The sequence below is a fragment of the Apostichopus japonicus genome, chromosome 10, assembly GCF_037975245.1.
Source record: "Apostichopus japonicus isolate 1M-3 chromosome 10, ASM3797524v1, whole genome shotgun sequence".
Taxonomy (NCBI): Eukaryota; Metazoa; Echinodermata; class Holothuroidea; order Aspidochirotida; family Stichopodidae; genus Apostichopus; species Apostichopus japonicus.
In genome coordinates, this window is record NC_092570.1 from 19,341,249 (window position 1) to 19,367,736 (window position 26,488).

Here is a 26,488-nt window from a genome sequence, read left to right on the forward strand (position 1 = left end):
GGCAACCAACTGTTGAACATTGAATAGAATTCACTAATTATCTGTTGCCTGGCTGTCACTCACAGGTGAACACAACAATCTAGAAGAGTGTGCGACAAATTTTCACTGCACGCAAACAAGGCTAATTTAGCAATACCGACAACATTGAGTAGCCATCAATTAAGTAAATATAGAAAAAAAGGATTTCAAGCTAGGATCTGCATTGTGACAAAATCATGCAGCTAACAATTATTAAGCATAAATGACTCTCATGCGCCTCATCACCTAGCAACAATAACTAATACCTCATTCTCGTTCAAATTGGTATTGCACTACTACATATCCTAATACAGTATTGGTTAGGCCTAGGCTACATGTTGATGTTTCACAGAGACAGACTCTTTGGTGACTTCAAACAATGCAACATTTACACAATCAGATTGGAGACGCCATCTGTACGTAATGAAAGAATATACTTGTCATTAAGTTTTCTAATTCTTCTGTATTATTTGTTTTACTTATTTATTTTTCTGGGGGGTGGGGAGTTGGGATTAATATATTTTGAGCAGGGGCTATTATTTAATAGTTAAATTACATACAAGTATTACTGGAGGTCTGGGGATAAATTCGCTAATGTTTCTTCTGTTTTGTGTTAAGTTAATGCTTTTCATTTACATTTGGTAGTACTGAGATAAAGCAAGTTTTCACACAATGTTTTCATTCAGGCCCCGAAATTCACCAGGTGTGCCACTTCTTGTAGAATGTCTTTCAAGAGCTACCGCAAGCATCAATTGCTATTTTCATGTGAATGATGATACCGATACAATTCTACTCCCAAAATCAAACAAGAAAATGGACAGACTGCAGACTTGATATACATAGTCAACCTCAGACGCAGTGTTTGAAGACCCTAAATTTGTAAACAATTGAGTGTAAGAGTTTGGGTTTCAAATAGTAAAGGAAAATGAACTAAAGTTATATCAAAACCAAATGTATAGACCCCAACTGCACGTGGTGGTAATTTTATGTGTGTTGGTTGTTGACTCTGCTAATTAGCAGCAGTACCAAAACAAAAAACTAAGTGCCTGTATATTCTTCTTGCAATAAATGATATTGGCCTGCAATGACTTGATTCTAGCCAGGGCATGTGTCATTATTCACGAATGATTCCTCAGGTAACACTCTTCAATACACAAAGAACTGTCTCAGTGTATGATTAATCCACAACGGTAATTTGTAAAATGCCCTTAATGTGATCCTTTAAGTAAACTTTACGCAACCGTTAGTGACAAAATAGTACATATACAGTGCCTTACAAACTTTGAACCTTTAATCGAAACTGATAAGAGGCAATTCCAAGAGTCAACATTCCAGTCAAAGCAATTGAAAGAGTGTTTCAGGCACAAGCAAAATAAAGTTTGTTCAACTAGGATTTCATTCTTTCAATTTGCAGAGTATATGCAGGTCTTCATTCATGTGATTTCATTCATGTCTTCATTCATGTGTCTTCATTCATTCACTCATTCCTTCAATCATTCGTTTGTCATCTTCTTTACATTCATTCATGAAATTGACTTGAAACACCCTGTATATTCACAGCAGACATGATTGGGTGGTACTAAATTTATTAACAGCATAAATTCTCTAAACACACACACACACATCCACACAACTCAGTCCAGTCCAGTCATTTGTGTAAACAATGTAATAAAGAATTTAATAGTTTGATTTCCCACAATGCATCAGAAAGCAAGAACACTTTAGACTAACGTGTTGAACCAGCTGAGCTAGCAGATGGTTGATGAGAAGACGAGTGAATTCCCCAAGGAACAATGGAGACATCTGTACAGCATATTATAACTTTAGACTGTAAACGAATATTTCATATTTATTATTTTACCTTCTTCCCCTTTCCTTTCTTCTTCTTCTTCTTTTGTAAACCCGATCCGAGCTTGACTATCTCATCGAACGTGTCACCATTCATCCGGTGGGTGACTGACACCTTCACCCCTGGGAGGTCCTCCTCCTTCCTAGCTTTTAACCCTTCCATGATGTCGCGACCCCCAAGGTCACCGATTAGGTTATCGTCTAGGTCCAACTCGGAGAAACAGCTGGAATGCTGAAGCAGTCTGACGAAGTTGCAAGAAAGAGAAGGAAAATAATGTGGACATTTTTCCATCTGAATTGAATGGAATTTCTGCTTCACTTTCTTGTAGAGTGACAAACTTAAAAGCGCATTATTTCTGCACTCACGTTTTATATTATTCAAGTATTCAAATAAAAAAGCAAGCATCTTTACCAATAGAGGGCGCTGTAACACAATTGATAAATAACTGATCAATTCAGGAATCAGTAGCTTAAAGTCATGCCCAAGGGAAGTCTTTACATAGCAAAAGGTCAAACATAAATACTAAGGCAGGAAATAGGATGGGAAGGGGAATCTCAAAGGTGAATGAAATTGAAAGGGGGAAACTGAATCATAGTCTATATTCCAATTACTTTCATTTCACAGGAGATTTAATAGAGTTTCTGTTGATTCAGTGCTCCAAACACAAAAAGGTTTTTTGAACCTTGATTGGCCATGGTAAAGGTAGTAGTTAGTTAGTTATTGAAGAAGGTGTAAAACTAAATCGAGACAGCTTAAAGAGAGTAACAAAGTAACTTAATTTTTATCAACTACTACTGATGGCACTTCTTGGTTCAAAAATCAAACTTTTGAAGCACATCTGCTTCATGAAAGATCATTAAAGTGAAGCTGTATTTGTCCAGAAAAATGCAAGATAATTCTAATCATAGTTTATTTACGCTAAAACTTACTCACGCACTATCACAGAATGTGTTCTCATTGGAACTTTCATTTTACCCTGATCATGCCCCCCCCCCACCCCAGTTTCATGTCACAAATCAATTTGAAGGTTTGAATCAGAGCAAGAAATTGGAACCTTTTTGTCAATTTTTAGCGGGGTAATATTTATAATTTCGTTACAATTGAAGATGATGAGCTTACTCATCTACGAGTGGTAAATGTGTTAACGAGCTCACAGGCACTTCACAAAGCAATTCAGGAGAAAGAATTGTTATCTTGTATATATAACGTTGGATGAATTGGTATAAAAATGCAGACTTCTGAACTCATCCAGTTGTTATTTATGGAATGTAAGGGAATAGTTTTTCCTGGTTAAGTTGAATGCATTCATTTATAGTTATAAAATATCAAAAGTTATAATCATTTTGGGACTTACTGTCTAAACAGTCTCATAGCAATAACAGGGCCGTAATTGGACCCTGGGCCGTAGCTATCGATACCGTTATCCGCGATATGTAGCTTATGGATCCAGGGGCCAACAGGAGGGGGACCTGGTGGCTCCTTACTCTTCTTCTTTTTCCCTTTACCTGTTAACAAAAAAAATATGCAAACATCAAAATACAAAGCTATAGATTTAATTTATATCTTAGTTAGTAAGTAATAATTAATACTGGATGATGTTTCAAGCACCATGTCTACCTCCTACCCACCCCCCCCCCCCACACACCCCCTCTCCATAACCTGTCCATGAATAATTATGTGCAAGTTTTGAGCATCAGCCAATGAACATGAATGGCGTTAGCATAACATTATTAAATGAAAATGAATGGTGTTCGTATAACAGCTTCTTGCATCTGCTGCAAACACCCCTAATACCTTAAATACCAGCCTTCAATTGTGAGCCTCCCCATCCCCCCCACCCACCCCCATTCCTGTCAATTTTAACAAAAGGTTAAGATTTATGCGAGGTCAAATCAAACCATACCTTTCTTTTTCTTTCCTTTCCCACTTTTGCTACTTCTTGCAGAAGACGGCTTATCGTTGTCTTCTTTGTCACCCTCAGAAAGAGCGGTCTTGACCCTTGACCTTTCCTTTTCTGTAATATGCAAGTGAGAAGAACCTTTAATAAATGAAACCTCAAAGACCAGTACTTCACAAGAATGATATTTTTCATATTTTTCATTTTCATGAAGAAATCCACCAATTCTTCATTCCTAGCTTCACCTATCCAACACTTACAAGACGTAAAGATTCCTTGCAGGAATGAGTTTACGAGTGACAGACTACAGTTTAGTGTTAATCCAAATTACTAGGTGCGATTTCTGTTAAAAAGAATTTCAGTAAGTGTTTGAACTTGATACAACCATAGATAACCTTATCAAGTTGTGAAGTTCAAATACAGATCATTCAATGTTCCTGGCCCCATTCACCCATTAGATACACAAGCAAGGTGCGTATGCATCTCAGTGCTTCAAGTTCTCACTGGTTTCATCAATTGATAAACTTACTTATAAAATCAGTTGCTCACATTTTTCCTGACACTTCCCTCAATAACTCAAAATGGTTCCCATTAACTGTTAAAGCAGTGGAGGATGTAACTAATAACCTAGATAAATCAAGAGGCTGATACGTCCATCTCACCTGCCAAAAGCGCCAGAGCTTCTTGTTCTGCTTTTTGTTCCTTTTGTTCCGCTCTCTGGAGACTTTCTACCTCTGCCTGGTCGGCAGCTAATTTGATGATTTCAATAGCGCCCTCAGCTTCCAGGTTATTGCCATTCAAGTAAACTTCTCTGTAAATGAATATAATATATATCAGAGAATTCCAGAAAGATGAAATTTAAGATATTTTGTGTAACCACAATCAGACCTTTGACATTGGTCAGAAAATACTTCTCTGAATTCCCAGGAAGTCATTTGAGATGATAAAATGGTATACTGCACTAAGATACATGTTCGTCTGTCAGTGGCTGGAAGGAATAAAAATTGTGAAGCTTTACTGAGGTATGAGGCAAATTAATTATTAATTTTATTATGGGTTTCAAACTTTTTTGCCATAAACCTAGTAGTATAAAGGACATCAGGATTTTGATTAACCAAACAATTGCAGAAAATTATTAATAATCACATCAAGGTTCAAATTATAAACTGTAGCCAAAAATTAGTCCCCATAATTACTATTACAAATTGTAAAGCATGTGAATGTATGTATGTATGTATGTATGTATTTTAGATCCTGCAAGTAGGAACTCGCGAAGAAGCTTCATTGGCCACAAGCTGACCGAAGTCTAGTCTAGTCTCTTAGATTCATATTTAACGTCCATGATTTTGAATTGTTTATTGTCAACAACTCTGTAACTGGACGACATACATTAATCTTGGAGTGACTTGAACTGGGGACCTTATGATTGGAAGGCACCGGCATTAACCACTGAGCTAACACTCCTTTGAATACTGAACTGTAGTAAAACATTTCAAAATGCAAGCCTTCGTTAATAAATTGAAAATGTGGAGCATTGCTAAAACCTCATGAGACAGCTTTGGAACAATCTAAAAATTGTGAAAGACTGTGTGAATTTGTCAATTTCTGTTAATATGACAACATAGTCAATGCATAGGCTGTCATCAAGCTAACACAAGCCTACCTTTAAAATACATATTTCAAAACTGTCAAAGAGTACGTATAAAGCATGCTGTATGTTTCACAATGTTGAACAACTTTTTTTTAGTTTTTCAGTGCCCTCCCAATCCCTCCATTCCTTAATGTAGCTTTTTACACAACATACCAATAAACAAACAGATTTTATTTTTACCTAATCGCTGTCGTTGAGATGAGATCTCCCAGGGCGGAACCACTCTTGACCCCAAGGTCGCAGTAGCAAAGACTCAAAGACAAGAGCACTGTGTTACCTTGAAGTCCTTTACACAGTCCGATACATCCATCATCGCCAAACCTGTAAAAGAACACAACCTCTTTAAATTTATAGGGGAATAATTTCAGTCATTGTGCTGCTATATCATCTATCAAAATTTTGCCATTATCCATGAGAAAGTATTACAGTTCAAAGGTCAATGTGACTGACCTGTGTTAGCGAATAAATGTCAGCTTTTCTTTCATATTTCTCTTAAAGCAAGAGTCCCTATTCTTCAATTTCAGTTAGTGACTTACACTTACAAAGTACAATACATCTATTTGCATGTTGAGATCAACATTACCAATATGTTTAATAGGAATTACTGACAAAAATATAGCATTATAGTGATCTCTTCTAGTGTTTTCAAAATAACAAACAAACCCATTTCTCCTTTTGAAATTCTGTGCCACACATACTTTAGTAAACTGTTCTATTTTAAAAGATCAACAAAAAAAAAAAACTTTTTTATCAGGTAAATACAGTAATGTGATCGAGACAAAAAGCAAATAGAAATGGACATTTCCACTAAATTTCCATAGAACCATGTCACAAGCCCTGTGAGAAGACTTTAAAGGTCATCAGTTTTGACCTCAACATATGCTAGAAATTAAAATAATGGTCATTCATGCTCCATTTACAGCTAGCATTTTAATGCCACCCTCAAAGTAACTTTTAGCATGCTAAATGTTGTTTTCTTGTTTTTGGGGGGGGTGGGGGGGTGAGGGGGTAATACTGATTTCCTTCAAACGATGAAATTACAACGATGAGAAAATCTACGCTGTACTTACTCATTGTAATCAAGACATAGAGAGGTCAAAAACAAGACAGAAGATGTTTGAACGAGTCTAGTGGCAGATATCGCTTCCAGGTTACAGTCCACTAGGTCAAGCCTGGTGATTGGGTAGACAGCTTTCTCAAGCATCAAAGCCTACGATTATGAAACAGGCAGGCATGCAGGTGAAAATTGTACAAAACATACATGAAAAATAAAACAAAACATAATATAAAACAAAGAAACATTCACTATATTAATTTCATAGAAGCAAACATATTATCTATTGATTAAATGATAAACACAAACATGTCAAGTTTATGTAAAACATGGTAGCATACAGCCCTCCCACCCTCCTCCCCCCCTTCCCCCAAAAAATACAAAATAAATCTACACACATTACAACTGAATGGGTTGAACTTTTAATTGTAAATAACAGACAGTGAAACAAACAAAATATTTACAGAAAGCAAATTTAAACAAAAAAATTCTGCACACATTTTGGTTGTGTGAACAGCAAATTTAGCTGTCCGAAAAGAAAAAAGTCTGAATGTAGCAAACTAACAAAGAAGACCAGTGTGAACACTGTAGGAGAGATGTGTAGGTTTGCATGGTGAAGAGAACACTGATATATGTTAACTGTAGTAAATATGTGCAGGTTTGGTGAAAAGAACACCCGCTTCGGCATGATACAAATTGATCCTTTTACTTATTTTGGGGGTTTCAGCTATGATGCAGTCTGATTTTGATGTAAAACGACTACTCGTCCATCATACATCCTCAAAGCTGATTTCGTTTGTCTGAACAGAAATGTGGTAACCTAGGACAACCATTAATAGTTTCCACTGGACTTACCAAGTTTGCCAACTGCTCATGAGGAATGGGAACATCCCACACATGTAGTTCTTTAATGTATCGGTACCACTCATGTCTGATGCAGGCAATGACTGGATCCACACTGACATTCTTTATCTCGGGGTCACTGAAGTCAGGGATTGGTTCCAGAATAAACTGAAAAATGTAAAATAAATCAGATCAATGATCTTCTGAGAATTTGGATGAAATGAATATCAGCATTTCTGCTTACAATGAGTCTGAAAGTCGATTAGTGTTGCCTCTAAATTTAGCATTCTAAAATGTGCTAAATAGGTTTCAGACGATTTTCAGATTCTAAGGAGAGTTTCAGTTAATCCCATACCACACTGCCGGTCTGACCACGACCCTACTCGGCTCAGCCGTTGTGACCCAGTTTTTGATAAGTCTTGAAGACCCTACAGACTAAAAACTGACATCCACACACCACACAAAACGATCAGTACACACGACGATCCCTTTCTGTTAACGATCAGTGCTAGGTTAGGTCACATGGAAAAATACTTTCCTGTGATTGCTTACACTTGTTAAGACACTACTGGTTTTGTCATGAACTGCCGACTGCCAGCTAGAAGAACTCTGCATTTTCAGTTCTTTCGACTGAAGCCAATAGGACTCAACACAGTCAAGATCGTAGTCATCAGTCATAGTCGTAAGAACACACACAATACCCGACTATCCAGGACTTTCGATGTAACGACGGTTGAGTCGAGTCGGGTATTCTTATTCAATCTGCGGCTGGGTTTAGACAATTACCAGCTAGCTAAGAAGACAGATCTATGCTTTCACGGTGACAATAGAAAGCATGTGGAAATTTTGGGTATTTCATGCTCACAATCAGATAGCCAGTCTCGTAGCAATGTATCTCTAATTCATTAATTATATTACATCATTTGTATATTTAGAGAGCTCTGAACAATCAGTATATACAGATCTGTTGTACCTTCACGATCAGACGATCATTCTCGTAGCAGTCCTTCATAGATGACTTGAGTCGTGGACACACCACTGATTTCTTCTTGGCACAGTTGTCCAGGTAGCTTTTGTAGAGCCTTTTAACAACCACTCCAGGATCCTCCAGCATTCCCTTAGGTCTCTTCTTCTTACCTCCCTTCTTCTTCTTCTTACCTGCTTTCTTTTTTCCAGGCATGACTAAGGGGTTACAAATAATGTATAAATAATATAAATTATAAATTTATTATAAATTATATTTTTATCACATTGCTTGCAAATTTCAACAAATTTTACAAAGCATTATACAAAAGTAAGTTGGCAATTGTGATTTTTTTTTAAATACTCTTATTTATATGTTTGAAACCAAAGTTGACACCTTGTCACAATGTACAATATTTACAGCTTAATCAACTCCTCTTACAAGATGTCACGAAATTATACTCTTTGTTAATGGTTTGCATGAAAGTAACACAAGTGCCATGCTATTATCACCATCACTGTGGCACTTATTCTATATGAAGGGGGGCGGTGTCATTCTGCCATCGGTACTTTCCGGTTTCTATCCTTTCCGCCATTGCAGAAAGGATAGAAACCTATGGCGGAAAGGTATGGTGGTATGCACCTATGGCGGAATGGCACTAGATCCTATATGAAGTATTTGCAACCTAGGTACATATCAGCTACTAACATTTGGCCTAAGTTAGGCCTAGGTCTAAATACCTACCACTTGGTCTTAATGACTATCAATATACTAGTCACCTTTTAAGCTGTATAACATGAATTTGCTAATGGGAATTTTGACCAAAGAAATGGCAAAATAAAGATTGCCAACAACTCATGCAGGCAATGAAAAAGACGGTTTAAGATATGTGTACAGGCATTTTCTCAAAGGGAAAGAGAATTTTTTGAATTCTGTTTTTTGTTTCTACTAACCTTCTCAGTTAAAGATTTTTTTTGCAATGAACCAGTTTAAAGAGGCTTTATGTATTTACTGTTAGGCCTATTGATAAACTGATGTATATGTAGGCCTACATATACTGTAGCATAGTGTAGGCAAAGCTGTCGTACCATTGCTGCAGATCACTTTGGCAACACTGCATGTGGATACCTATCTTAGCCTACATCATGTATAAATGTGTAACATGTGTCTTTTACCGCTGTACGATGATTTGGAACTTGCAAATGTAAAACTTGAATGCATGGCATTAGGGAATAGGGGCTGAGATAGCTCAGTTGATGGAACACATGAGTACTGACTTGGAACCCTGGTCAATGCTTAAGTTATGGTCCAAATCTTGTCATGGCCAAAACTTTCTTTACTCTTTACAAATTTGTTTATACGTTTTCTGTTGTTCATTTAGGCTAGCCTTCTTATAAATAATAGCTAGGACAACTTTCGATCAATTGACCTAGCTACATTGTATTTTCAACACAATGCAAGTTGGCTTTGATGCAATATAATTTTGTCCATTTGTTATTGAGTTAGGCTTTTGTCGACTTAGGTCAACTGATGTGCACTAAGTTATGCATCAGACATTCCCAGAACTTGAGCGCGTCTGGTCACCAAGTTCTTCTAATCTAAGTACCGATTAGGACTACTAACTTTAGTTAGGGGTTATAACAATTAACATCAAGCCTACGAAATAAGTTATGTTCCTAGGCTAGTAACCTTTGGTCAGTTACATTGAATAACCTACGAAATTGAATGTGCAAGTCTAATTTGAATTAAGCTTCTTACCTTGACTCCAAGAGAAAATTACAAAGGTAGACTACGTTCTTTCATCTGGATAACTCAATTCTTGACCGATCTTGTGCGGAAGTTCCCACAGGTTGTTGATATGTTGTCAGGTGAACGTGCATTTGACACTATTCAATATTCATCAAGATATCAATATTCATTACCTTTTCAAGTTTCGCGGTCAAAGATTGGTCCAATCTCTCTTTACCACATTTCCTACCGGGATACATAATTAGGTAATTGCCCTCACAGTTCAATTGAGTTGTGCTCTCAAATGACTGACTGAAACGTGTCCTAAGTGATTACTGGTCCGTAGAACACGTAGGTTTACAGTGTGATTATACTACCGGTTCGTATGCGCTATGGAAAAAGTTGAGTAGTTAGTAATATTCATACACAAGACTAGTAATCGTAAAGGATAATTGGACTTTGTAACCGGTCTACAGTTTGCGAAGATCGGGGAAATGAGGCTACGAGAGGAGAGAAAGATGGTGAATTTTCACAGTCTCTATACATCCCTGCCATTGCTACTTGTGACATTGGCAGTGAAATTCGAAGGTAAGTCTGATTTCACCGATACATGAACAGTGGTGTTTCTGTTAGTGTTACTACTCTACTGACCTAACTTAGGGTCTATGCTATATTGTGTCCAGAAGTATAGGCTAGGCCTACCTAGTTTATGTAGCTTACAGTAGGCCTTACACTATACAAAAACACTAAGTTAGTTACAGTATGCTCTCCGTTCAATCTGGTAACATCATATACTGCCTGAAGGAACCTTAGCAAGGTTAACCCTCAAAGTTTCTGTGAAGCCAAAGTACAACATTGGAAGAAGCAGAACACAATTTTAACAGGATATATGTTTATATTACATTTTGCTGAAATACAAGGTTCCAGTTAAAAACTGAATAAGTATAGCTAGCCCTTAGAGAACCCTATGTGTCCTGGCGTTAAGTATTGACCACTGGAAAGGGGAATTAAATGAATTGTCAACTCTGCATGGTAGGCTGTAAAGGTACGTTCGCGATGTGTACGTAATATATATAATAGGCAATCACCTGTGCGTTTACATGCGGGAATGTATTTGCTGCAGAAGTGGGAGTCCTAACTTCAAGTCGCTCGTTTTAGCTATTTGCCCGCACTTCACCATTCCTCAAATTGATGCATTCGACAAATGATGCTTTTGGTAGGAATCTGACCAGTGAATTTGAAAATCAGATTTCTTCAGGAAGAAAATGTTGAATGGGGACAATTATCACATAGTTAGAAAGAGAAAAATAAGAACTATGAGGATTGAGGAGGACAATGTATCCAAATCTCCCACCAGACAATTCCTGGAAGGCAGAGCAATCATGGAATAATGTTTGTGCAATTCCAGCATTGAAAGCTGTCAGATTCTTATATTAGGGGCAGCTCAAGGAAACACTTGACATATTACTAGTGACATCTTTTTCTGCTAAATTTAATTTGCAGATGCTGAATCGGTATCAGAAGCTAAACAGTTTATGGATGCTGGCAATGTATTGTTAGCTGCCGGTCAGCTAGCTGATGCTCTCACACAGTACAATAATGCCATTGGTAAGTAGCAATATACAGTTTCGATAAAACCAGCGACTGCTGTGTTTTTTCACATCATGGAAGCATTTTGTTTCTGATGTTGGAGAGACCTAAAATTCATATCATTTGAGTAAAGAACGGTTAAATTTTGACACTTGAAAGTATATATATGCTTCAACAAGAGATCTATGTAGTAATATTTTTCTCATTGGAGTGCTATTTTTGGATTTCAATTTGTGACATGCAGCATCAATAAAGCTTTTTCCAAAGATATCTTTGAAATTTTAAGAGTTCCTGTGTGATTTCATGGATCAATTTATCAGACCTGTTAGTGAAATGTTATGCCAAAAAAATGCCACTCAAACACACACAAAGATGTATATGGATAGTAGCTTTTGTACACAGCACCATAGTTGTAAATGCATTGTTTTTAATGTGAAGCATATTCATAATATTTCAAGGTTTTTTTCTGAAATATGTCTGGAATTGGTGCATATTGTTATCAGCATCAACCCAAGCCATCCGCACTCATGCTCCCCCTCCCATGCCCACCCCCCCCCACACACACTCAGTGATCAGCATGTGCTCTTTGAAATATTGTCCATGAATGGATTTTAAATTTGGCTATGACAATGACCCTCCCTATTTCACATGAATTATCGCTACCCCCTCTGACCACGTTTTCATCTTTTTTAATTCCACAGACAGAGACTCTACAGACTACATGGCTTACTTCAAGAGGGCGACAACGTGGCTCGCTTTGGGAAAATCTAAAGCAGCTCTTCCTGATCTCACTAAGAGCATCAAGCTTAAGGAAGACTTCACGCCCGCCATCCTCAGTAAAGCGAGCATATTCCTAAAGCAGGGTCACATGGATGATGCACTTAAATATTACAAACGAGTCGTAAGTAGCAATCCTTTAATTTCAACTTGTGTAAGCGATGAGGCTTAGCAATCGGGAGGTTCCGGGTTCAATTCTAGGCCAGGTCATAGTCAGGTGGGTTTTCCACCCAAGAGCAATCTATGGTTTTCCCATCTGAAACGGCTTTCTAAATTGAGTAGCTTCCAAATTTCAGTTAAAATGTTGAATTCAAGGCCACCCAGTGTGAAAGTTGTAATCCATAAGCCCTTGCATGTTTCTCCCACATTCATGGTCGCTTTAGTATTGTAAAAACAATTGCCTGATAATTATATATATATGATAGTTATTATAAATTGATTGATAAAACAAATGTCAAAAACGTTATAAAAAATATGTAATACTGATCAATTATTTCATCTTGTATTTTTTACGTGAGCAAATGAACATCGTAAAACTGACTGTAAACAAATTCAAAACGAGCAACAATCCGTTTGGCTATGACTTTTTGTTTTTACTAAATAAACAACAGATTAAAACATTTTGAAACAACAAAGAAGTTTGTGGCTGGAATAGAAATCCAACTAGTTTTTGAGACCTCTATATCCCCCCCCCTCCCTCTACCGCTAACAATAACCCTAAGCAAGGAGTGAATAAATGTTCAAACCTTTGAAATTAACTTCATGCCAATACCCTCTTTCTTTCAGCTTGTTCTAGACATACAAAACAAAGAAGCCAAGGAGAAGTTTGGTTTAATTCCAACTTTGAAGGCGAGAGTACCTATCGCAGACAAGCAGGTAGAAGATGGAGAACTCGAGCAAGCTATTGAAAACTATTCTAAGCTAATAATGGTTAGTACCTTGTTTTTTAATGACCCTTAGACAGTGTGATTGCCTTTTGACCGTATTCGAATATGCATTATGCAAATCACACATTTGAGTTTTTGGTTCCTTGCTTTTTGCAAAGCAAGGAAACTATGCGTTCAACTTGGCGTGTGTGTGTGTGTGTGTATGTGTGCGTTTGTTTTGCTATCTGACCGAGGACTTGAACAAAAGAATTTCAGGTCCTCGGTTGTGATTTCTAAAGAATCACCACGTCCTCGGAAGAATTCTATTGTATGGGGTATTGTTAAAGTTAGGGTACGTGGATTTGAACAATGGAAAATACAATGGGGTCCTCGGTCTGAATGAAACACAAACATGTATGTGTGTGCGTGTGTGTGTGTGTGTGTATGTGACGCTTGGCTTGTGTACACGATATCTCAATAAGGAAATGATGTATCATGATGAAACTTGTTGGGTGGATAGCCCATAGTGAGAGGAAGATCCCTATTGTTTTTGGTGCCCGCAAAGGTCACCAAAGGTCAGTTAGATGCCAAAAACCAATATATTAAAAACAGCAATAACTCCCGTTGACAGGGTCCGACATGGTTGATATTTTGGGAGTAGTTGTGAATGGGGTAAGGCATCGTTTCCAAACATAACGGTAATGTGATCTGAGGTCAACAAAGGTCAATTAATGATAAAAAACTAGTATTTTTGCGATAACTTGAGAACGAAATGTCCGTTAGGGTTGGGAGTTGCTTCAATGTAATCCAATTGTCGATCCGCACCTGGGTGACCCTTGACCTCAATTTGACCTTTGGTGACCTTTACATGTTTTTGGGGATTTTTACAGTTTTGATGCTATTTTCAGATGTCAAAGGTACCTTCTGAACATAAATGTCAATAGGTTGACCCCGTGTGACCTTTATGTGCGAAGTTATATGGGGTCAAAGTTTTTCGGTCGGAGTTAGGATGGTTGCACAGACTTGTCGTTTTGTTTTTTGGAATCAGGAGATTAAACTTCATCTGAAACCAAGGTCAAAAGGTCAAAGGTCACATTAGAAAAAATGTGCTTATTTTGGGAGGAAACGAGCAAAAAAGAAAATGTTTGATTTTGATGCTAGATTTGGATATCAAAGGTACCTTCCGATCAAAAATGTCAATAGGTTGACACCCGTGTGACCTTCGTGTGCGAAGTTATAAGAGGTCAAAGTTAATTTTCAGACATTTAATGCAATAACTCCCAGTTCCAAGGTGTGACGTGGTTGATATTTTCGGACAAGTTGCAAATGGTATAGGGGAATATTTTCAAACTTAACGGTCATGTGATCCGAGGTCACCAAAGGTCAATTAATGTTAAAAAACTAGTATTTTGGGGGGAGAAAATGGGCAAAGAAAAAAATGTTTGAATTTGTATAGTTTGATGCTCTATTTAGGTCTCACCGATCAAAAATTTCAATAAGTTGACCCAACGTGACCTTTGTATGTTAAGTTATATGAGGTCAAAGTTAATTTTCAGACATTTAGTGTAATAACTCCCAGTGCCAAGGTATTACACGGTTGATATTTTGGGACAAGTTGCAAATGGTATAGGGGAATATTTTCAAACTGAACGGTCTGTGATCAGAGGTCACTAAAGGTCAATTAATGATAAAAAAACTAGTATTTTTGCGATAACTTGAGAACAAATTGTCCATTAGGGTTGGGAGTTGCTTCAATGTAATCCAATTGTCGACCCGCATCTGGGTGACCCTTGACCTTAATTTGACCTCTGGTGACCTCTGGTGACCTTTTTGTGTTTTGTGGATTTTTACAGTTTCGATGCTATTTTCAGATGTTAAAGGTACCTTCTGATCATAAATGTCAATGGGTTGACCCCCGTGTGACCTTTGTGTGCGAAGTTATACAAGGCCAAAGTTAATTTTCAGACATTTAATGCAATCACTCCCAGTTCCAAGGTGTGACACGGTTGATATTTTTGGAGTAGTTGCAAATGGTATAGTTTAATATTTTCAAACTTAATGGTCATGTGATCCAAGGTCACCAAAGGTCAAGTAATGATAAAAAACTAGTATTTTTGCGATAACTTGAGAAGGAATTGTCAGTTAGGGTTGGGAGTTGCTTCTACGTAATCCAATTGTCCACCCACATCTGGGTGACCCCTGACCTCAATTTGACCTCTGGTGACCTTTTCGTGTTTTGGGGATTTTTACAGTTTCGGTGCTATTTTCAGATGTTAAAGGTACCTTCTGATCATAAATGTCAATAGGTTGACCCCTGGATGAGCTTTGTGTGTGAAGTTATAGGAGGTCAAAGTTAATTTTCAGACATTTCATGCAATAACTCCCAGTGCCAAGGTGTGACAAGGTTGATTTATTTGGACAAGTTGCGAATGGTATAGGGGAATATTTTCAAACTTAGCGGTCATGTGATCCAAGGTCACCAAAGGTCAGCTAATGTTAAAAAACTAGTATTTTGGGGGGAGAAAATGGGCAAAGAAAACATGTTTGAATTTTTACAGTTTTGATGCTCCGTTTAGGTCTCACCGATCAAAAATGTCAATTGGTTGACCTACGGGTGACCTTTGTGTGTGAAGTGATGTATACAAGTTCAAAGTTAATTTTTAGACATTTAATGCAATTAAATCCCAATACCAAGGTGTGACACGGTTGATAATTTGGGACAAGTTGTGAATGGGGTGGTGGAACATTTTCAAACTTAAAGGTCATGTCATCTGTGGTCACCAATGTTATCATATCTGTTGACCCGCTTGTAGGTGACCTTATATTCCTTACATTTTCGACGCCATATTTAGATCTCAAAAGTGCCTTTTCATCAAAAATCCGATCACATTTTGTGATCACAAAAGTGTTGGCTATAGTGTTGGTTACTTTATGCGTACATGTAGGACCACAATTACTTGGACTATTTGAGCCCAATTTTGCTTGATAATATGTGTATTGTCATATACCCCAAGCAAGGAACCACAGTGCCCTTGGGCTCTTGTTCCTTTATGGATTACCAACAAGAATGGAAAATGATTGGTTGCTGATATCATGTGATCAAATCTAGCATTGTAATAGGCTGGAAGTGTTGGGGTTCCTTGAGTTGAGTGGTTAGTATCCCTGTACTTTTCAAGTAAATGGGGTCTCTCTCTGGTAGGCAGGCAAATTTACCAACCTAGGGTTTCAATCAAATGTGCCACCAGTGCTTAAAACTTCTGTTGACTAGGATCAAGTTCTCACCAGCAATTTTGTGAACTGCAACATGCATCAGTTACAGTACTGGCTATTTAGAGCAGCAAAATAACATTTTCTGATAACAAGGAGTAGTACGAGGCATATGTTAGGTACTGAAATCATATTGGTTCTTTGAACGATGATTGTTAACTGATATACTATGTGTTTAATTTCTTAATGTCCACTGGCAGATAATTGCCAGTGCATTTTTTTGTCACTGGAGAAGTGTCAAAATTCACTGGCATTTGGTTAGTAAGTATACCCCAATTTGGAGGCCTGCATTTATTTATAATTTCTTTCCCGTTTGAATCAAATCAATGTTGGAATCAACACAACAAATTGTTGGTGGTTTCTGAGCTAGTTCTTTCTATTGATGATCAAATTAAATATTATTTGAGGTTATTTTATCATTGAAAATTTAAGTTATTCAAATCAAATATTATTTTATGGGAAATAAAGTTATTCCTGGTATCAAAAAGTTATCTTCTCGCAGATCTTTTCAATGCTTTTCGACACTGAAAAAGGCCATAGCAAAACAGCATGATTACTTTAAATTGTTAAGTAAAGTAAGAAGAGTTGAACTTTATTAATCTGCTAGGAGGTTATTTTAGTTTGATCAATAAAAAAAATTGGGGGGGGGGGGGGGGAGTCATCATACCCTGCTTTATTTTATAAATGCAGGAATGCATATCTGTTGTCAGCAAGTTCTGAACATTCGTCTTTTCATTTCACTTCACAGTACAGTCCTTGGTTCAAAGATTTACGTGAGAAGAGATCAAAGGTCTACGTTCAAGTCGGGGAATATTACAAGGCCGTTGAGGACCTGAGAGCGATCACGAAACTGCAACCAGACAGTACGGGCGTATTCTTTGAAATGAGTACCCTTCATTACACAATAGGTGACTTAGAAGAAGCATTGAAGTAAGTATGATCTACAGCGTTCTTTAATTAAATTACCAAGAAAATTTGTAGTTTGTCCACTGTGTGACACATAGGATCAGTCCTTTTTGTCATAGTACCAATAGGACCCATCTGAAGGTCTATTCTCTCCAAAAGTATTGAACAGAAGAGAAAGTCAGAGCCAAGTCTGTGAATTTCAGGGATTATCAACTAGTAAATAAATATTGAGTATTTGAAAATCACCAACATTAACAAATTGTTCAGTAACAATTCACTGTAAAGTATTTGATTGTCACAGGATGGCTGGGATGTCTGGAGTGTTTCTATCATGTTAGAAAGGCCAAGGAAGATTAGCTCGACTTAAAGACAATAAACTAACCTGCTGTGAGCATGTGTTTTATCTTGAACATGCCTTCAATATTTTTCACAATTTAACTGTAGTTGATCCAAGTTTGTAAGTAAACCCTTCAAGATTTTTCCTGTAGAATGAAAGTTAACAAGGAAAACAAATGTTAATTGGTAAATAATGAATGATTTCGTTTGGCCACAAACAAATTTGCAGATAACAGTTTTGCATAACAAATATCTTTTGTTACACTCATGCCAAAACAACTACATTTAACAACAGATGAGCAAACCAACAATAAAACATATCAACAATAAAGACAGTGTTTAGTTTACCTCGTTATATGAAAATGTATTCAGTTCAGTCAATGAAGAGCAAGTTTAAATCTCCCAGAGATTTAGTTTAGACAGTTGCAGAGCCAAAAATTCACACAACACACATCAGATCTTAAATCGTTGAACCAAGTTTATTCAATATCGGTTGTAGACATTCTGTCATGCCATCATTCTGGACAATCTGGTGACTAAAGAAACATCCACAATCATAAGAAACGGTCGTATATGGACAATGGATTCAATACTACACAATAATGACAATCATCAATAAGCTACAATAAATACATAACCTTACACAAAATCAATAATCATGGGACAAAGGAGTGTTTAGGAAAAACAATTGACATGAAATTTTTAGCTTTAATCCTACAAGACGAATACACATCATTCATCATCAATCCTTATCGTGACAAATTAATTAGAATAAACCAGAATCAAATAGAATAAAGGCTAACTTTAAACCAAGAAACACCGCACGACGCCACGCAACAATGTTACCCATGCACAACTACACACACAATGCAAACACAGTGTTACAGGGATTAAACCAATCAGAAATTCATTTACACAAGTTGTGTGGAAAGATACCGAGGAACTCAAATGCAATATGCTGACATGATTTCTGTGTCTTAAAATTCCTAGTTGAAATGCTTCACGTTAGCATAATCCGTGGCCTAAACAACCTTTTGTTTTTTCGTTTACTTTCTCTCCAGTGACATTCGTGAATGCCTTAAGCTAGACCAGGACCACAAACAGTGCAAGCCGTTATATACTAAAATGAAGAAACTCAACAAACAATTGCAAGCCGCAGAGACGCTTATCCAACAGCAACAGTAAGTAGAGATTAGTTTTATATAAACAACATCTAAAGGAGGTGCAATAGTGTTTATATGAGAACTGTTTAAATAGTGATGCTAAGATGTTTTTAGTCCCTTCGGTCTTGGTATACAATCTTGTGTTAAATGTTAGAGAGTCTAAATTAAATTTGTCCTCATTTCTATTTGATTTCTCTCACATACATCTGTGAGAGTAAGTTTTTTTCTCATCTACGTAGCACTGTATGTACAGCGCATAGTACTACGTAGCATTGTATGTACAGAGCATAGTTCTACGTAGCAATGTATGTACAGAGCATAGTTTTATGTAGCAATGTATGTACAGAGCATAGTTCTACATAGCACTGTATGTACAGAGCATAGTTCTACGGAGCACTGTATGTACAGAGCATAGTTCTACGTAGCATTGTATGTACAGAGCATAGTTCTACATAGCACTGTATGTACAGAGCATAGTTCTACGGAGCACTGTATGTACAGAGCATAGTTTTACTTACCTTCAAAGTTTTCAGTCGATGATACTCTCAGATTTAATTGGTTTCCTTTTCTCGCAACAACTTTGCTTTTGTCTAATATTGTGGGGTGTTCATAAGACCTTGACAGAGATCTCTTTCTTTTGTTGCAGATATGATGAAGCTGTAAAGAAATTTGAAAATGCAGCGAAGACAGAGCCAACAGAATATGCACATTTAATAAATATAAAGACAAGAATATGTCACTGTAAATCAAAGGTAGGATTCTTTTCCTTTTGAGAACTCGATTTATTAGTTTGTAACACTTGAAATAGGGATCGATACTGATGAACTTTAATGCCAGCAGCATGCAGGACTGGAACATGACCCTACTCGACCCCATCGTTAATGTCGAGTATGTAGTTTGCATCAATAAGCATCTTTTGCTATTGGTATATCAATGTCTTAATTTTGCACGTTACGTTATTCATTCAATATAAAAGCCAAGCGTGCTACATTCCACAGCAGACCAAGAATACAATTAACGTTGTACAGTTGTCATTGCGTTTGTCATTCGAGTTACCTTACAAGTAGTTGTTAGATTTGTTACTGGGGAAGACACTACAGTTATAGCCATGGAAAAATCATGGATTGCCAGGCAGTACAGTATGTTTGTGCTTGAGACTACGATTAATCAAGATTTTGTCAGTTTGAGTTGGTGTCAAATGGGAAACTCAACTTGTACTGATTTTTATACCACCTGGTAGTCAGTAGTGTGCGGCAGGTCGCGATTAAAACCGCCTAGTTTTAGAAAATGTAACCGATCACGACAAATAAGTTTGTGACCAAAACAACTTGCAGAGAAACAGTTGCTGTGTGTGTATAAGTCTATCAGTACAGGGTTAATTATAACACTGGAACTTCACCACTATTGAAAACTAGGTCTCAATGGTTGCTTGGAGTTGGCTTGCGTTCGTTACGGGCAGCTTAAGGAAGCTTGTGTGTAACTAGCAAGGGAAGACCTGTCTTAAAGAAACCTTCTTGAAAAGTTACAGAACCTCAAGTGTTCTGGCTTGATTGTATCTGCTGTAATGGGATAAAAGCATTTTCTGTCTGATTTTAATTCACAGGCCGGTCATACAGACGAAGCAATAAAGCTCTGTTCAGATATCTTAGAGAGAGAACCAGACAATGTAGCTGTACTATCAGATAGAGCTGAAGCTTACATTCAGGCTGAACTATATGAAAAAGGTAAGTGTAATCTTAAGCGTGTACTTCTAGAGATTTCTAGAGGTAAGTTCTGCTGTTAGAGAACTCTGTGGGGAATGTGAATATTAAAGAGATCCTTCTGCAAACCCAGCTGAAAACATTTTTTTTTTTTTCAATAGTTGAGGTGATATCCAAGGGTACTGATATCATATGAGCACCTCTGGGTGTCAGTTATACTGAATAGAAATTGCATATACGTACTGCAAATACTTCAGTTTAACATGTGTTGAATGTGGCCAAATGATTGCAATATATGAGTATATATATACATATATATATATATACATATATATATATATATATATATATATATATATATATATATATATATATTATATATGTACACCTTCTAAATGTATGGCTTCTTGAAGGACAGTATACAAGAATATTACCAGAAAGACTGAAAATACAATTTGAATAATTTAATGTCCCCATCATTCCCCTTCCAACCCACCTTACCTCCTCCCTTACTCTCACCCCCCTCCCCCCCCCACTCCCAAAACCTCTTCTTCATTTTTCTTTCATGTTTCAGAATATTTGCCTTTAAATAACTATATTTCTGTTACTGTACAACTGCATATTGTGTCCCAATTGTTACTTACTGGTGGTTGAGACGTGATCAGCTGTTTATGACAGCATCCAAGTATCTAAAACATAGTCTGTTTAGTAATACCTTTATCACACCAAGAACGGTTAAATTTGGCATTAGCCTTGCAAATGAAACAAAGCAATGCATACAATTTTATGTAATTGTTTAAAACAGTTAATAACTCACTAATTACAAGTAATGCAATGATTGTAATGACATGATAATACGAGAGTTAGGAGAGCTCTTTTCATTGGTTTTTCTATGTTCTTTTTATCTTTCTTCAGCTATTCAAGATTATCAAGCAGCCAATGAGGCAGATGAAAGCCAGAGAACACAAGAAGGTTTAAAAAGAGCAGAAAAACTTCTTAAACAATCGAAAAAGAGAGATTATTACAAAATTTTAGGAGTTAAAAGGTAAATGAGTGACAAGGTTAAAATTGATTAACAAATAAGAGTATTAACATCCTTGAAGTATGAATTATTGGGTGGCTACATAGTCAATGACCTTAATTAGCTCATTTTTTTTGGGGGGTGGGGGGCGTGGGCTATTCAAAGATATTTCATTCAGCAACGGTAAAAACAGGCTTTAATCTGAAATATGTCTTTGGTGTGCTCAGGAAAGATCTGTTTGTATACAAGATTGTTATTTTATGTAATAATATGGTTTCCACTCTAGTAATAAAAGTATGATCCTTAAATATATCATGGATAGAAAAATTACTTTGGAAATTAGAGATATTCTATAAGTCATGATAAAATACTTATGACCTCCCCCAGTTATCATTTTGACAAAATGTCATTGAGCAAGTACTCTAATAGCTTCCCATTATAACTTTTTGTTTTCTTATGATTATTGGCCTACAGTTGGTGTTCAGTACAAACTAATGATTATCTTCTCTTTGCATTTAAAACATTTTTGTGACCAAATTTTCCAACAAAAGAAATGGCAAAGAGGTATGGCCACCAATTTTAGGTTAGCTCAGTTGATATAGCACAGTAATTGTAACTCTGATGTCACTGGTTTGAAGTTCATACTGTAGAGTAAACTTTGCTATTTCAAAATATTTGTTTATAATTTTACAACCAGTTTTTTTCTGTAACGAGCAAGTCGCTTATGTATTCACAGTTTTTTCTTTCTTCCTCCAAATTCACCAGGAATGCCCAAAAGAGAGAAATTTTAAAAGCATATAGGAAACTCGCAATGGAATGGCATCCTGATAAACATGAGGGCGCCAATAAAGAAGCAGCAGAAAAGAAATTCATGGATATAGCCGACGCAAAAGAAGTACTTACAGATCCAGGTAATTTCTTGATTGATTGAATGTTCATAGGTGATATTATTGACCAAATGATTGAGACCCTGATTTATCATTCTTGTACGTTGTTGTTGTCAAACCTGTATGATATATGTCCACAATTTGTTGTTGTATATTTTTTGTTGAAGTTTTTTTTTGGCATGTTTTGCATTTTTTTTAACTTTGCATTCGGTTACAACTTTGTGACGCACTAACTGAAGGCTATCTAATCATGTGTGAATATTATACTTATTTGACGGAGTCACACACAAAAGTTACAAATTGCTGGTGTACAGAGTAAAATTATTTTGAAACACTTAAATACTTTCTTAACCTAACTGAAGGCTATCTAATCATGTGTGAATATTATACGTATTTGACGGAGTCACACACAAAAGTTAAAAATTGATGTTGTACATAGTAAAATTATTTTGAAACACGTAAATATTTTCTTCACCACTACTGCCAACACATATTATTATACATTGTCATGTCTTCTTTTCCTGTTGTTTTAATTCCATCAGAAAAGAGAGCAATGTATGACAGGGGCGAAGATCCATTAGATCCAGAAGAGCAACAACAACGACAACAGCAGTGGGGTCAGCCATTCGGTTTCAATCCGTTCGGCGGTGGTGGCGGTGGTGGGGGCAACTATCAGTTCAAATTCCATTTTAATTAACATTACCATTTTCTACGGGTTCAAGAAAAAAAAACGAGTGCCTTCTCTTTGCTTTCTGAGTGTTAACAATGCTCTGAGCAATTTGTCAAAGGGACAAAAAGGAAGGAAACTTGGAGAACAGGCGTGTAAAAAGTGATACCATTCAGAGAGGATAAATATTACGGTGTGTCAAGGATTTCGAAGGAAGATATTATCAACATTGCAGTAAAGTGTGTCAGTATGCAGATGCTTCCATCAATCTTACCAATTCATCAAGAGGCATTCACGTTGCTGCGTTAAAGTCGTTTCAAGTTGCTTGTGTTGGCAATTTTTTTTGTTTTTTTTGGCATGTTTTGTGTGAAAGTTAAACATAAGGGAGCAAAATCATGTGAAACATAATAACCCCCATCATCCCACTGAAAAGCTGGATGCCTTTCCCAGAAAATCCAACATTGAATAATTCATGTAAGCCTAGTATGGAATATTTAAGATCTACACTGGTGAGCTAATTCAATAACTACAATACATTTTTGTTTTTTCTGATGCCTTCACCTTTTATACCACTTGGCCGTACCAGTGTCTTTGCAAGTCGCACAATATTTCCCTCAAGAACCAATGCACGTCATAGGTCGGCGGTGCTTGCAATGTTATCATCACTTGACATGAACTTAGTTTTGTAGTGAATTCTGAGTCAATTACAATTATGTAAGAACTTAGATGTGCTTTAGATTAGCAAGACAACCCTTGAAGGCCAAATGTACAGTGACCTACCATGTCCTGCTTTGTAAGAACTGGGTTGGACTGGATGTTGCCATTAGCAGTGACTGCTAATCGCTAAAAGATGCCGCAAGTTACCCAGTGTTGTGCTAGGCTAATAGAATAGTCCATACAGGGTTTGCAGACTCTTGAGGCCCTAGGGCACCATATGCCTCACATTATTAAGGTTTACATGCACAACCCAAAACAGGCAGTTGGGGTTTTTCTTGCCTGGATGTATTCATAGAGGCCCCTCTAACTTTGGGGGCACTTGCCTCGTCTGCCTCATATTATATAATCCAACACAGGAAGCAGTGCACTAATTATTTAGAATGAATGAAACTGGTGAAAAGTATAAATGTGGTGAGTTACCTTAAGTTATGAAATCCAACCAGCTGCATCATTAAGTTCTGTATTATTTACTCAAATTTGTGGAATGTCTTTGAAAGTCTTTCAAAATAATTTCTTTGGTCTTAAAACTTAAGAAAGGAGTAAAATTCCTGCTGAATTTTGCATTTATCAAGCAGATGTCAAATATCCTGAGACTCAATAATGCAAGGTTTACAAAGCTAACCTCAATAATTGTATCCAGAAATAATATGCTGACGGCCTTGTAACACTTACGTTATTCAATACTGTTTGCGATACATTTGAAATGTCGTGATAAAGACAGCACAGTGACCTTTTAGAAAGTACCCATATCCAATAATGTCCATATGTTTGGTTCAACTGTTTTTGGTGCATGGCAAGGGGGTCAGGTGTGTTGATAAACAGGAAAATTGTCAAATTTTTGCTGGAAGCCAACATGCATAATCTTCAATGGGATCAGATTCCAATATCAACAATTGATTTCTAGCAATTCTAGAAGATGGCTATCTTACAATGTTACCCAGATACCAAATTACTCTATAATTTCTATTTAAAGGTATATTTCATGTACATATGGTACATTCATATGACTGCATTTAAGGAAAGTCATGGAAGCATTTGTCTCATAAAGGTGCATAGGTAATCATAGCTAAAAAAAAGGCTTTACATTATAATGGTGAATATTTTGGATCATGCCAAAACTCGGGCAGTGATGCGACATAAGAATTTTTTCCCCATAAGGCTACTCACAATTTTTTTCCTTTTTTTCTTCAGAGGGGGAGGGACATAGATTAACTGAAGTTATGGTTTCTGTGTGGACAAGTATAGTATATATTGCTTTGTATATTTTCTTAAGGAACACCTGTGTAGTAGTTTGTGTTTTTCTTTTAATATTTTCTAAAGTATAATTCATATGAAACTGATATTGCTGAGGGAACTTTGCAAATAAAGTAAAAGATTAAAGTGCAGTTTTTTTTGTTCCTTTTCTCTCTTCATTGATTTTTAAATTTTGGTTACAGAGTTGTGAAAACTTTGAGAACAATTTTGTTGTTGAAACATTGATCCTTCCAGTGGCACTGACTGCCAGGTCTTGCCATGTGATCCCTCTTTTGGAGGTCTGGATTCTTCCTTTATAAGTATATTATGCAAATGATAACATTCCCATATTTGCCCAGGCCCCTATTAATTGACCTCTGGGCTGTGGTTAATTGGTAGTTGCTGACTTTCAAAGGATCTATTGTAGGTTGAAAAATTACAAATAGTAATGAGTTATCAGAATAGGAACTGACAGAAGGTGGTAGGCTATCCTATTGCATATTAGGGCCTTCAAATGTGGTATTTGCTTCAAACTGCTCAAGTAGACTGCATACACTTGTATGTATGTATGTTTGTAGGTATTTTAGATCCTCCTGCGAGCAGGAACTCGCGAAGAAGCCATCATTGGCTTATCAAAGCCGCAAGCTAACCGAAGTCAGTCTCTTAGATTCATATTTAACGTCCATGATTATGAATTGTCAATTGTCAGCAACTCTGTAACTGGACGACATACATTAATCTGGGAGTGACTCAAACTCCGGACCTTATGGTTTAAAGGCACCAGCGTTAACCACTGAGCTAATACTCCACGCTTGTGTTAGTATAATTTGACAAATAACAACAGCCTGTTACATACAGGCAAGTCAGCAGGACACCAACTTTGAAAACTAACCCTTTTGTTGGGAAAACAGTTGCCGCATTGGAAGTAATATAGCACGAATATGCTGTTTTAAAGTTACAGCTATAACTGATCAGCAGTATCCTATGCTACATGTACACACAAAATATCAGCTTAGGCTAATGTTACTTTTTTCTTTTAGGCCTAGGTAGCTCTTGATCTCACAGCAGATTTCCTATCCTAGACCTTAGTTAGTAAACTGCTAGCCTTCATTGATAAAACCAGTGCAGGCCCTACTGAATAGTTTTGAAAGCTTAGTGACCACAGACCGCTTTTGAAGGTGTCTTTTACATTGCTGTCATAACACACTTCCTTTCAAGAACATAACATCAGTCGTGTCAAATGTAGGCTACGATTATCTCAGTAGCCTAACCTGTTCGTCATATCTTAACACGTTAGGCCTAAGCCCTAATTTTATTGTTATTGTACTTGCTAGTTTTAGGCTATACCTGGCAA

The 26,488-nt window shown here is 36.8% G+C and overlaps 2 protein-coding genes across 3 annotated transcripts in view; one reads left to right on the top strand and one right to left on the bottom strand.

The window, feature by feature from the left end:
* LOC139975309 (uncharacterized) overlaps window positions 1-17,838 on the bottom strand; it is a 19,745-nt gene extending 1,907 nt beyond the window's left edge. The window contains exons 1-9 of one of the 2 annotated variants that reach the window (XM_071983141.1): window positions 17,793-17,838; window positions 8,286-8,494; window positions 7,325-7,480; window positions 6,486-6,625; window positions 5,596-5,736; window positions 4,427-4,575; window positions 3,771-3,881; window positions 3,222-3,372; window positions 1,880-2,108 (exon numbers count right to left, since the gene is read on the bottom strand). In XM_071983141.1, the coding sequence (XP_071839242.1) occupies window positions 1,880-2,108; window positions 3,222-3,372; window positions 3,771-3,881; window positions 4,427-4,575; window positions 5,596-5,736; window positions 6,486-6,625; window positions 7,325-7,480; window positions 8,286-8,494; window positions 17,793-17,823 (1,317 nt within the window). In that variant the 5' untranslated portion in view covers window positions 17,824-17,838. Of the gene's footprint in view, window positions 1-1,879; window positions 2,109-3,221; window positions 3,373-3,770; window positions 3,882-4,426; window positions 4,576-5,595; window positions 5,737-6,485; window positions 6,626-7,324; window positions 7,481-8,285; window positions 8,495-10,034; window positions 10,180-17,792 lie in introns of those variants that run through there. The other variant, XM_071983142.1, reaches the window with a different exon arrangement.
* LOC139975304 (dnaJ homolog subfamily C member 3-like) lies at window positions 10,423-25,286 on the top strand. The gene is made up of 11 exons (XM_071983133.1): window positions 10,423-10,592; window positions 11,508-11,612; window positions 12,296-12,495; window positions 13,158-13,301; window positions 17,253-17,434; window positions 18,808-18,927; window positions 19,556-19,661; window positions 20,513-20,633; window positions 21,525-21,654; window positions 22,396-22,541; window positions 23,060-25,286. Exons 1-11 carry the CDS (start codon window positions 10,499-10,501, stop codon window positions 23,212-23,214), a joined length of 1,503 nt encoding a protein of 500 aa, XP_071839234.1. The 5' UTR covers window positions 10,423-10,498; the 3' UTR covers window positions 23,215-25,286.
* The last annotated feature ends 1,202 nt before the right edge of the window (window positions 25,287-26,488 follow it).

Bases quoted from the DNA above. Each gene is read 5' to 3' on its own strand.
- LOC139975304 (XM_071983133.1), top strand. From the start codon at position 10,499: ATGAGGCTACGAGAGGAGAGAAAGATGGTGAATTTTCACAGTCTCTAT. The intron at 18,928-19,555 runs GTAAGTAGAGAT...CTTTTGTTGCAG, and splicing joins ACGCTTATCCAACAGCAACA to ATATGATGAAGCTGTAAAGA. The intron at 19,662-20,512 runs GTAGGATTCTTT...TTTAATTCACAG, and splicing joins TATGTCACTGTAAATCAAAG to GCCGGTCATACAGACGAAGC.